The following is a 13,293-nucleotide window of genomic DNA, read 5'->3' on the forward strand; positions in this document are numbered from 1 at the left end:
ATGAGCACAGAATGAAGTCATCAAGCATCCTTAGAATACTTATGTGACCATGTAGGTGCAAATATGCATGCAGACACACACCATACGTAGAAAATATGTAGATATTTTCTTTGTCATCTAGTTGTTAGGGGAGGAGGTTCAATGGAGGAATACAATATCTACACCTGTAGCTAAAAATGTCCACTCCAAGTACATTTTAAGAAAATGTATAAGTAATGTCTCAGAGCAAGAATGAATAAGCTTTGGCCTTTCACATGTCTTGGCCTACTATTCTCAGCAGCCAGTAATAAAAACTTGTGGAAGATATTCCTTCAAGTTCCTTCAAGTGCAAGAGCCTTACTTGAAAGAAATAGCTTGCCTGTGGTTTAGTCCTATTCCTTTTGGAGCAGCCAATACTATGGGGCAGCAAAATGACGTCCATCCCATTTGGCCAATGAAATACTAGGAATGCCCTCTTTGCCTACTCTAAATCCGATGGAGTACATTAGAACTCCTGTGTTGGCTGCTCTTCCACAGTATGTGTTGCTCAGTTATCCAATCTGAACAGAGTATATTCTCCAGTAGACACCTTTCAAAGAATAGGTATTACTACAAAGGAGTGTGTGGAAAATTCTACAGGACCTTGATAATTTTTTTGTTGACGTGTTGTAGATGTTTACATGTACATTTCTAAATTTGGGGAAATCTTCTCAGAAGTGTCCACCAGACTTCCATTAATCAGTAGCGGACCACACAATTCCCGCAGTGAGTGGGAGTAGACTATGGGTCCCCATCCAAATCTTTCCTCACATTCATTGAATTCACTTGTTACTTTCTTATACAAAAGAAGGAAATATATTTTGTGTTCACAAATGTAGGTTTGTGTTGCAAGATGTTGTTGTCTTTCTTTTCATCTTGCATTTTCACTCCTTGACAGATAAATTGAGCAAAATAGCTCCCTGTTTCTATAACTGACTGTTGTTTATATCACATAGTGTTCTTTTCTATTGGCGTCATCTGCCTTCTTACAATGTACTACTTATAGTACATTAGTAAAAAGTACTGCTTGTTGACTTCTTTTTTCTTGTTTGTTGTTCTGTTTTCTTCTAGGTGATCTTTACATTGCTGGCCTGGCTCAAGGAATGTATAGCAACCTCCCCAAATTGGTGGCATCCCGTGATGGGTTTCAGGGCTGCCTAGCATCAGTAGACTTGAATGGACGCCTGCCAGATCTGATTAATGACGCTCTACATCGCAGTGGGCAGATTGAGCGTGGGTGTGAAGGTATAGACTATATAAGATCTAATTCCTTTCCCTACAGCCCTCCCTTCCTCCTTGCTGTTCTCTGCATCATCACACATTTCCTCCATAGATTTTTATTGGTTTATTCTTTTTGTGACATCCTCCATTTTCATCCAAGTGAAACATACACACTTGTATCTAGCTTGGATGTGCAACATGTGAGAGGGTAAGAGGTGATAATTAAACATATAGCTTTTTTTGTTTAATGCAGTAAGTCTCCACCATCAGTTGGTGGTGAAACATTGCATGCACTTCATTGGGCTGTTTACTTTTATTTTTAATCATGAAATTGCTTATGAAATTATTTAACTTTTCATACACAGTAATGTAATACAATACAGCAGAACACATGTATCACAGCATGAAGTGGAGCTCTGAATGAAAGACTGGTGATGTAAATTTGCCTGAGGCCATTTTCTTTAACAAAAAGAAAAAAATTGTGGAAATGAAAGAGAAGCACCAAGAATGATTAGCAGTAAAGTCCAGTAGAACAATGTTCAGTTCCACCCACACACTACATATTTTATATATGCCTTTTTTTGTCTCTGTAAGGTCTAAGAAAAAATTCCCCATAAGAGAAGAAGCATAATAATTTAGGAAATACTAGTGACAAACAGTCAGACTGTAATCCACACCCAGAAATTGGGATTGTACAGCGTGCCTACACATTAGTTGACATACTTTATTTTGTAAAATACCAGGTCTTAGGATATAATCATCCATTACAGTTGAAATGTACTCAACCTAAAGCTTTCAACATTTTTTGCTGAAGACATTTTCACTTTTAAAGACCAGTTTCTCTTTTGTAGCGTGCCATTTGGGATCAATTTAAACATTATGGCTATTACATGGAAGTCATTTGAAATGCTTTTATATGATGAATTATATTGCTGTGATCACAAGAGGCAGCACAAAAATAAAGCAGAATATTTTTTCTCTAGTTGTACCAGTTAATCTACCATTTAAAAAAGCAAAACAAATCTGTATGCCTGGATTGTATTCTCTGGTAAAATACCCTAAAAGCATTAGGTCCCTGGAACCTAAGCAGAATCGGCCTGATTAGTACTTGGATGTGGGGCCTCCAAGGCTCTGTAGGCTATATTTCAGAGAAAGATAATGACAAACCACCCTGTGAAAGTAATGTATCTTCATAAATTGGCAGGCAACTTGAAAACAACATCTGCCAAGCATTTTCACCCAATATCTACAGAATGGCCATGCCCATTGTAGATAGCTATCTTTCAGAGTAGCAAATGTGACCAGAATATTTGTGAATGAATCCATACTTATGAACCAAAAACAGTGTTCTCCATAAATTCCCATATTCCCCTCAGGTGTCCTTCATATTACAGTATATGCAATGCTTGATTATTTGTTTTTCTTGCCAAATCTTACATTTATGAGTTTGTTCCTATATGTTCTGGGTAATTTGCCATTGAGCTCCCCTGAAATCTGTGAGCTCTATAGCCAGTATATCACCTTTTATGTCATTAAATAAACAACCTATTTTTTTTTTAGAATCTTCTTTTGTGCTGGTTTTAATTTTGTGGAGAAATGTTAAAGAGAGGTGTGGACAATATGGTTTTTGCTAATGTGCTCACCTCTCGAAAAAGATGTGAGAAGATGACAGAATGACTCTCAGAAGCAAGCAAGATCAGTTAAATAGTTCAGTTCTTACTAAATATGGAATAGGGGGAAAAGAACCCCTTTTAACCTGAACAAAAGTTTGTAATGTGGGAAAGCTTTCTTTTGCACATGAAAAATTTGTCCCATCCTTATAGTAATCCATGATGGCCAGAGACTTATATTGTATGGATGGAATATAATGCCATGTCTGTGCTGTTCTATGTCTCTCCATCCAGAAGTGTCCTGCTCACTTCAAAGGATCAGTCTGAACGCAGATCAGAGATGGCTGCTCTCAAATCCAATCTTTATTGAAGAACACATGACTTTGGAAAAGTCAGGAATGACCCAATGTTTACATACAACTATTTTTATAACTTTTGATGCTACGTAACACCACACGTAAATATCATCATCAAGTCCCACCCCCAATATCACATTACTACCATTTTCACACACTAGACCAATTATAATTGTTTATACTTTCGGCCCCAAGTTCCCAGGCATATTCTATCTTCTTCTGCCAGGTGCTCCTGGGATTGTTTATGTTATGACTCCCAGTTACAGGGCTGAATTACCAAAGCTCTGTAACTGGGTTCCATGACATGGTGCCCTCCTTTTCTTCGTCCTCCTCTTCGGTTCTTCTTTCATCACAAGCCTGAAACAAAACAATAATTTTATGTGTCCATTTTGTCCAAAGTACCCATATATTTTTTCAGTAAGCTACGATGGAATACAGGGTGTATTTTCCCTAAACTTTTTGGCAATGCCAACTGGAAAGTCACCTCGTTGATAACACCCTGTATTCTAAATGGTCCAATATATTTAGGGCCCAATTTTTTCGAAGGTAGCCCCAGTTTGATGTTTTGGGTACTTAGCCACACTAAATCTCCTTTCTCCAATTTATCACCTTCCACCCTCTTTCTGTCTGCGAATACTTTATACTTTTTATGTGCTTCTTTTAAGGATGCAGTCACTTGACTCCAGCATTCCATCATTTGCGCTTTCCATTTCCCTGCCTCTGTCCCCTCATTCTCTGTCCATCTCGGCAGCTGGGGCAGAGGCTGTATTTCATACCCGTAAACTACTTCAAAGGGGGTTTTATTTGTTGCTGAATGTATAGTCGAATTAAAAGCTAGTTCTGCAAAAGCCAACCACCGAGACCAGTCATTTTGTCTCATGTTAGAGTACATTCGAAGGAACTGCCCAAGTGTCTGCTGAGTACGTTCTACCGCCCCATTTGTCATGGGGTGAAAAGCAGAACTTAAACTCCTTTCTGCTCCTAGCATTTCCAGGAATTTTTCCCAAAATTTTGCTGTGAATTGTACTCCTCTGTCACTGACCACTCTACTGGGACATCCATGCAGTTTGTAAATGTGGTTTATGTACAATTCAGCTAGTTTCTCGGCTGATGGTAGTTTCGTCAGCGCTATAAAGTGGGCCTGTTTAGAAAACAGGTCCAATACTGTCCAAATATAACGATGTCCTTTGCTAACCGGTAGTTCCCCCACAAAGTCCATAGCTACACATTCCCAAGGTCTGGTAGGTTCTGCTACTGTTTGTAATAATCCCATTGGCTTCCCTCCTCTCGATTTATTTCTGGCACAATCATCACATTGAACAACATAATTTTTTATGTCCTTCCTCATCCCTGGCCACCAGCAATGTTTTGCTATTGCTTTTGTTGTTTTTGTAATTCCTGTATGACCAGCGCTCTGGTTGTTGTGAAAACGATGTAAAATCTTGATCCTTAATGTTGCTGGGATATACAGTTTCTTGTTCACAAACCAAAATCCCCCCTTCTGCTCCCCCTGTTCTGCATTGGATGCGATCCACTGGTCTCCTTCATAAGACTGTTTCAGCTCGTTTCCCCAATTATCTTTTCCGTCGAGTTCAACCATAGCAGTGTTCTCCTTTTGGGTTTGTGCTCTTGTTCTGACAGCTAAACCCCATTGTTTGTCAGAGAATATTGTTCCCTCTTTTGCTGTGGGTATTCCTTCGTGTTGAGGCATGCGTGAAAGAGCATCTGCCAAGACATTCTGCTTCCCCTGAAAAAACTTTAATTGGAAATCGAACCTGCTGAAGTATTGTGCCCATCTAATCTGTTTGGGGGACAATTTTCGAGGGGACTTTAAATACTGGAGGTTCTTATGGTCAGACCAAATTTCAAATGGGATTCCGCTTCCTTCGAGAAAGTGTCGCCAGCATTCTAAGGCTTTTAATATGGCTAGTGCCTCTTTTTCCCATATCGGCCAACATTTTTCAGTTTCGCTGAACTTCCGGGACAAATATCCACAGGGTTTTAAGTTCCCATTTTGATCCTTTTGCAATAGTACTGCCCCATACGCACAGTCTGAGGCATCGCAATGGATTATGAAAGGGCTCCTGATATCGGGGTGTTTTAGAATGGGTCCTTCTGTGAAGCATTCTTTTAGGGTTTCAAATGCCTTTTGGCATTCTGGCGTCCAACTTAGTTTGGCGCCAGGAGCTTTTACTTTTGCTGTCTCTCCTTTCCCTTTTGTTTTTAAAAGTTCAGTAAGGGGTGCAGTTATTTGCGCGAAGCCTTTTATGAAGGATCTATAAAAATTTGCAAACCCCAGAAACGATTGCAATTGCCTCCTTGTTTGAGGCACTCCCCATTCTTTTACATCTGATACTTTAGCTGGATCCATAGCTAACCCTTCTGGAGATATCCGATACCCCAGAAAGTCAATTTGAGTTTTATTAAATTCACATTTGGACAGTTTTGCGTACAGCTTTGCTTCTCTTAGTCTCTGCAAAACTTTCCGGACCAATTTCACGTGCTTTTCCTTATCTTCAGTCACAATCAAGATATCATCAAGAAATATGAATACCCCTCTGTACAACAATGGGTGTAGTATTTCATTTATAAGCTGCATAAAGCACCCGCCTCCATTTTTTAAACCGAAAGGTAAAATTTTATATTCAAAATGGCCGAATGCGCAGGAAAATGCAGTTTTCCAAGTATCTTCCGGTTTGATCCTTAATTTATGATATGCTTCAATTAAATCAAGTTTAGTAAATATGCTCCCTTTTTTCAATACAGTAATTAAATCCTTTACTAAGGGCATAGGGTATTTATTGTCCTTAGTAATTGCATTCAAATTTCGATAATCAATGCACAATCTTAGGGAGTTGTCTTTCTTTCTCCTGAATAACACTGGGGCCCCGAGAGGAGAATTGGATGGCTTAATGAAGCCCCGCGCCAGGTTTTTATCAATGTATTTCCTCAATTCCTCCTTCTCCTGCACAGACATGGGATACACTTTTGGTTTTGGTAAGTTTGCTCCGGGGGTTATTTCAATTTCTACTTCTATATTCCTTTTGGGAGGTAATTTACTTGCCTCTTTCTGATTGAACACATCCACAAAGTCTCTGTATTCAGGTGGCAATAGCAGTGGGTCTATTTCACCTTCTTCATCTCCCTCGTCCTCCTCTTCTGCAATCTTGCTTATCTCCCATTGCGTCTGCTGTTCTTTAAATGCTAGGCTCTTTCCTCTCCAATCTACTTCGGGATTTGCCTGTTCGAGCCATGGTATCCCTAATATTACGTGGTATGTGGCAATAGGGGCTATCACAAAGGATATTCTTCCTTCCCATTTGCCTATTTTACATGGGACCTCCCGTATTTCCTTTGTAGATACTTCCCCAGTAGCAACTGATCCGTCTAGCTGCGAAAATGCAATTGGGGAGTCAAGCGCCATCTGCTGGCATTTCAACGCTCCTGCTAACTCTGGAGTTATAATATTCCTGGAACAACCACAATCCACAAATGCCTTGCAGGTGGCCCGATTCTCTAGCCCCGAGAGGCAGATTGGCACTACTATCATGCGTTTGTCCCGACTCACCAATTTTTCTGAAGATTCTGGGGCTTGCACCTCCTCCTCCGCACGCCTCCCGGTTGCTGGCTTGGGCTTTGAGGGTTTTGGCGGCTCCCCCTTCCGTGCCCAGCATTCTGCTGCTCGATGGCCCGTCTTCCCACATACAAAGCATCCCGGTTTAGGTTTGTTGTCGTCTCCTCTGGAGGGAATCCCCGGCCTCCCTCCAGGTCTTTCCTGCTTCCTCGTTTCTCCTCGACCTCTCGCCACCGGTCTTTGCTGGCCGCCGCTGCTCCTGAAGCGCTTTACTTGGGCCAGGGTGGATTCAACGCGCCCCGCTAGTTGAATCCATCCCTGGAGCGTTTCGGGGTCATCTCTGTGCGCTGCCCAGCTGAAAATCTCGGGGCGTAGTCCCTCTTTAAATAACTCCACTTTGGTCACTTCAGACCACTCTGGTACCCTTTCCGCGAGGTGTAGGAATTCCTCTGCGTACTCGGGCACTGTTTTGTCCCTCTGCTTTATTCCTTTCAGCTGGTCTCGAGCCCTCAATTGCTCTAGCCGGTCTCTGAATCGGTTTTCCAGTGCGGCGAGGAAGCGGGGCACTGACCTCAGGCATGGGTCGTGTCTGGCATGGAGTTGCACGTACCAGCTGGCTGCTCCTCGCTTTAGTGTGTTGCCGATGGCTCGAACCCTGCTTGCTTCGGAGGGGAATGTGTGTGCATTGTCTTCCATGTATCCTCTGATGCTAATTAGAAAAAAGTTCAGTTCATCTGATTCCCCTCCGTATTCCAGTTTGAGATCTTCTCTTCTTGGCATCCATTCTGCGGCCCGTTGATGCTGTCTGGGAGGCATGGGGAAGGGTTGCATCAGGTTTCCTCGGGCGGCTCCTTGGAACACGCCGCGCCCCACTCCGGTGGTCATTCTGCGCGGCTCCTGAAAGTCTGCCGCCGCTGTCGGCCCTTCCGCCCATCCGCATACTGGCCTCGCTGTAGCCCCCTCATCTCGCCTTTCCCCGTCGTACGGCACATCCTCCTCCTCTTCCTGGATCCCCCGCTCCTCTCCGCCTTCGTCTGCAAATCCACTGGACCCGATCCCTGGCCCCAGTGGCCTTTCCACCCCGACGCCCATTCGGGGGGTTGGGAGCTCTGTTGGAGATGGCGGCCTCAGAGTTTCCAGAGCTCGCTGGCGCTCCACTTCGCGCGCCATTCTGTCTCGGAACTCCAGCTCCTGCCAGTATTCCTCGTCTCCCTCGTCCCTTGCCGCCGCGGGACTCTGCGTTGAAGCTCGCTGTCCCCTCTGGCTCCAATCGCCTCCTTTGCTTGGCTCTCTCTCGGCGCCATATCGGATGTGCTCTTTTTGGAGATTCTCTTCCAATATTGGCACTATTCTCCCCACGGTATCCGACAGCCTGGATAAGTGAGTTTCCAGGATGGATAACCGCAGGGCCACGGTCTCCGGCATGCTTCCTCCAGATCCCCAACTGGTTTCTGCCGCCGCCGGAACGCCTCTTCCTCCTCTGGGAATCCTCTGGGTCACGCCGTCCGGCTTGGGGTACCCCGTAGAGGAAGCTATGGCTTGCAATGCCTCTTCTGCCAACGGCAGAGCTCCCAGCGGAGGCCCCTTTGCTCCGTCATGGCTTTGATCTCCTTCCCTGCTCATTATCACTTCACTGCAAATTTGCAGGAGGGTGAGAACTGGATTCCTGACTTAATTGTCCTGCTCACTTCAAAGGATCAGTCTGAACGCAGATCAGAGATGGCTGCTCTCAAATCCAATCTTTATTGAAGAACACATGACTTTGGAAAAGTCAGGAATGACCCAATGTTTACATACAACTATTTTTATAACTTTTGATGCTACGTAACACCACACGTAAATATCATCATCAAGTCCCACCCCCAATATCACATTACTACCATTTTCACACACTAGACCAATTATAATTGTTTATACTTTCGGCCCCAAGTTCCCAGGCATATTCTATCTTCTTCTGCCAGGTGCTCCTGGGATTGTTTATGTTATGACTCCCAGTTACAGGGCTGAATTACCAAAGCTCTGTAACTGGGTTCCATGACACAGAAGGATGAGGGGTGCAGTAGGTACCCAGGCAGAATCCACTGAAGTTCTGCAGTAAACATCACTCTTCTAAATGTCCAGTGAGTCTCAGTTCAGGACTTCAGCAATTTACAGTAGATCTAGGATGTCAAAGTCAGCTCTCATCTCCCAGCCTCAGAATGCAGCTGGATACTGAGGCTCTTTTATAAGAGGAAAAAGTGCATATACGTATAAATACAATGATAACAACAATAAGGCCAGCTATCTCCTCACCACCTGCAAATAGCTACAGAAGTGTGGTCTGGCACTTGAAAGATGCCTTCTATAGATTGGAGGAACTTTGAGCAACATCAGTGAAGGATATATTCTACCACAGCTCCAGGCTATATAAGTATGAAACTAACAAGATTCTTTTTTGGAGATGAAAACCATGCTCAAATGGAGGCTGCTCACATGCAGATGGCAAGATGTTTTCCCAGCTAGAGAGATTGTCTTTTGAATCCAAAATACATTAGTAAAATATACAGGATCTGATTTTTGCATTTCATCTAGGAGGCATTTTATTTTGTGGCCTCACAGACACAGACCATTGTTATTAGTTTTAGAAAAACAATTGCAGGGCTTTTCCTTCTAAACAGACATTCTTTCCTTATGATTTTTCTATTTAACTTTTTGGATACAATATTATTCTGCAGCACTGTACACAACAGAAACTTATTTTTTGTATAGAATACCTTATGTGGTCACTTATGTCTTTTCAAAATTAGCTTTTAATATAATAAATATAAATATAATTGTATGGAAAGCTAGTTATTTCTTTCTCTGATAGTTTAAAGTTTTACAGCTTGCCATTCATTGCATGATTGTCTTATTAAGTAACATTAACCACAATTTTAAAAAGAAAACACTTCTCAGAGCAACAGAATCAAAAATACAAAAGTGGACAGTCTTCATTTCAATGCAAGACATCTCTAGTTCAAGGATCGTATGACCTTGTCACATGGCTGCCAGAGTTGCTCCACTTTGTTGAGGGCATGGGGAACCCAGCGCCCCATGTCCTGCATCATCCTGCTCCAGCTGAGGGTGATCCTGTGGAGAAGTGTAGAGCGCGCAATGTGGAATGTACAGCCTCCCCCATGGATTCCAATGGCAACAGGGGAAGCCTGCCATGTTGCTGTGATGGTGGCAAGTGTCAGCTCCATCCTCCTTCACCCATAGAGTCTTACCAATTTCATTTGATGGGAGTCGGCGGGCTCTGTGGGTGACCTGGGCTAAACTGGCACATGCCACCATATAATCCAGTTTAAAGCAGATACCCTGGAATTAGATCCTGGAATATAAGGCAGTGTGGAAAAGGCCACAGTCTCATTAGCACGGTAGGGCTTGGTTGCTACTTGGATAGAAGACCAACAGGCGATATTAGTCATCTCCATATTAAGTTAGGAGAGAATCCTTTCTGCAGAATCATTCTTGGACTAGATAGACCCATGGTCTGTCTTAGTTCAAGGTCTATGTTCCTAAGTCCTTGCATTAATCATTGCCTAGATTCATTATACAATTGACTCTTTTATTCTTCATTCAGCACTAATACACTTTAAAATACGAAAAGAAGATATGGTCTAAATTAGGATGGCAAGTGAGTTATGGCATAGATTAGAAACAAATAACCATCTGGAGTTTGAGTTCTTACTGCATCAGAGATAATACCATGTAAGAAAACGTTTCAGGGATATTTTCTATGTAGCCCAATCCAAATTTGCTGCTTTAATTGAAAATATGAGGCATGAATTAAGGAAAAAGCCAGATTTTGTATATTCCTCTGGATTCTGAAGTGTTTGTCTCTGTGCTGTTTTGCAGAGGTTCATGTAGAAGGTGTTGGCAGCCAGTCCTTTATCCTGTTAAAGGTTTGATCGGTGCTTTGCAGGCAGCTCATATACTCATCTAAAGACATTTTAGCAAAGCCAAGGGCTTTACTGCATCCAGCTGTGAGGAATCCAAGCTTCAGCTGGTAGTTATCACGGAGCCCTCAGGTATTCAGCCATGGAATGACATAATCATCTTCAGTAGCATTTAAGGTAGAAAGGTTGTATCAAATTATATGTTCTAGGCATTAGTTATATATAAACTTGAGAACTTTCATCCGTGTAAGAAAATAGTTTGGTTAGAAAGACACACACAGTTGGCTGAAACAGTTGTAGCAAAAAAAAATCACTTGATATCAGAAGCAGCACGCTGTCACTTGGAAACATGTAAGTCTTTAGAATTATTTTTAATTAGGGGAAATTAATGGAGGTGGAAAAGTTTTATTTGTGTATTTAGTTACATCAGTTATTCCAGCCTTGCTTTCCCCCATCAACTGGATTTCAAATATCTCAAAAAGTAAAAAAAAAATTAAACACACAAATCATAAGAATAATTACAGGCAAAATATAAAAACACAATTAACAGTATATAAAGCCAGTGAGAAAACCCCTCCCCTGTTTTCAAAACAAGTCCAGTACCATTACAACATAACACAGGACCGACCCAAGGAAATTTAAAGGGGTACGCAAATATTTTTTTGCACCCCCTCCCCTGCGCCGCAGGAGGCGTGGCCAGGACTGGCCCCGCCTCCTGTGCCCTAACCCTGCCTTCCACGCCGGGCGGCCACGCCTCCCACGGCGCGGGCGATGTGGGAGGCGGGGCCAGGGTGCGTGGCATGGGAGGCGGGGCCAGACGTGGCCCCGCCTCACGCGGGGCGCGCCCTGGTGCAGCCAAGCTGCGGCAGGAGTTCTTCCAGGCCGCAGCCTGAAAGGACTCCCGCTGCAGCGGGCGCGCACCATGGGAGGCGTGGCCGGTCCCGCCTCCCGCGGGGTGCGCCCTGGCTGGGCAGCCAGGCTGCATGAGGCAGGAGTCCTTCCAGGCCACAACGAAGGCCTGGAAAGACTGCCACCACACGCAGCCTGGCTGCGCCATGGCGCGCCCCGGAGGAGGCGGGGCCAGACCTGGCCCCGCCTTCACATCACACGGCCCCGCCTCCGCCAGGTGTGGCCCCGCCTCCCAGGGGCTCAATAGTGCCCCTGGGAAGGTGGCACCCAACGCGGGGGCGTGGCCAGCGTGCCGTGTTGGGCCGGGCCTGACATAACATATAAATGTGATAAATAATACATAAACTGTGATGCAATCTAAAAGTCTTAGCATTGCTAAAAAGTCACTGTGGAGATCTCTACCTCATGTCTACCTTGGTCACTTTCATCTCTGTTCTGGTCATTTTGTTAATTGACTAAGGAAAGAATCCCCAGAGGTTTCTCAAATAGCTATTTGAAGAAATCTAAAATCCCAGAAGGGAGAAATGAAACATTTGACATCCAAGAAAGAAATAATTTCCCAGCTAACATCTGGATCTCTTCAATTCAGGGCTCCATGACCTTTGGAAAAAAATGCCCTCTTTGCATTGACTATGCAACCAATCATTAGAAATATTCAGAAGGAATCGACTCAATCCTATCACTAAAAATAAGAGCTATATGGAAGAAACAAACACAAAACATTGTAGAAAACAATCCTCTCCTCCCACTCTAAAAAATGAGCACTAAAAATCAATTTCCAATCTTTCTGTGTTGAAAGTTCATCTTACCCAACACTGAAGGCTTCTTTTTAATGGCTGTGACTCTATTGGTAATTGCCATTGAAGTTAGCAGCTGAACATAGGTTTAAGCCTGATGAAAAACTGCAATGAACCAAGGCATTTTTGCAATGAGTAACTCTGTATATGGATATGTCCTGCTTATCTATCACACTGTTTATGATTATTTCACCAGGCATTTGTTAGTTATTTCCCATCATCTCCATTTTCACCATCTTCACCCACCATCTCTTTGTCATTCATCAAAACTGAGGCATGTTTTTAAAGATCCCCATTTCATAATTTTTATTTGAAAGTTGACGGTTTGAACATTTGTTTCAGGTACTTTGTTTTGAATTTAGAACAAATGATCAGGAAAAAATTGATGTTGCAATTTTCAAAAGCTCAGTATATTTTATCACTGTTTTTAAGCATTTTGGTAACATGTACAATAAAAACAAAGATTTAGGAATTTAAATAATTATGGGAATTCTTTAGAATCTACTCTCCACATGCAACTCTATTGCCTGTTAATCACATGTCTCCTCAGATGCAAGTTCCAGATAGGTCTTTCCCCATAAATATGATTATATGGATAGAACTGCTGCCTTCAAAACTAATATGGTAGAGGAATGGTAGGATAATTCTTTCATAGTTACATCACTAGCACTTGATGCTGGTACTCTCTGAAAATAATGAGTGATGAAGGTGAGTATATTTCCAGAGTGAAGGTGAAGGTTGACTAATTGGTCAAATTTCTCCCTGTATTAATGGATATTTGTACCTTTATTCTTTTCTGGTATTATGAAGGGTTTTATTAAATACTTCCATTATCTGAATTCCCTTGCATGAGGCAAGGACAAGAAATGCTAAAAACCAATATTGATTCCT

General features: G+C 42.8%; 2 protein-coding genes across 36 annotated transcripts in view; both read left to right on the forward strand.

The window, feature by feature from the left end:
* Positions 1 to 13,293, forward strand: part of nrxn3 (neurexin 3) — a 1,581,531-nt gene that overhangs the window by 631,469 nt on the left and 936,769 nt on the right. For all 35 annotated transcript variants that reach the window (XR_010002008.1, XR_010002009.1, XM_062967917.1 and 32 more), the window contains one exon: positions 1,090 to 1,263. Coding sequence is in view for 33 of the 35 variants with exons in the window: in XM_062967917.1 (XP_062823987.1) it covers positions 1,090 to 1,263 (174 nt within the window). In the remaining 2 variants the exon portion in view is untranslated. The remainder of the gene's footprint in view (positions 1 to 1,089; positions 1,264 to 13,293) is intronic.
* Positions 1 to 13,293, forward strand: part of LOC134295458 (uncharacterized) — a 411,762-nt gene that overhangs the window by 27,860 nt on the left and 370,609 nt on the right. The window lies entirely within an intron of this gene.

This window comes from Anolis carolinensis, chromosome 1 (genome assembly GCF_035594765.1).
Source record: "Anolis carolinensis isolate JA03-04 chromosome 1, rAnoCar3.1.pri, whole genome shotgun sequence".
Taxonomy (NCBI): Eukaryota; Metazoa; Chordata; class Lepidosauria; order Squamata; family Dactyloidae; genus Anolis; species Anolis carolinensis.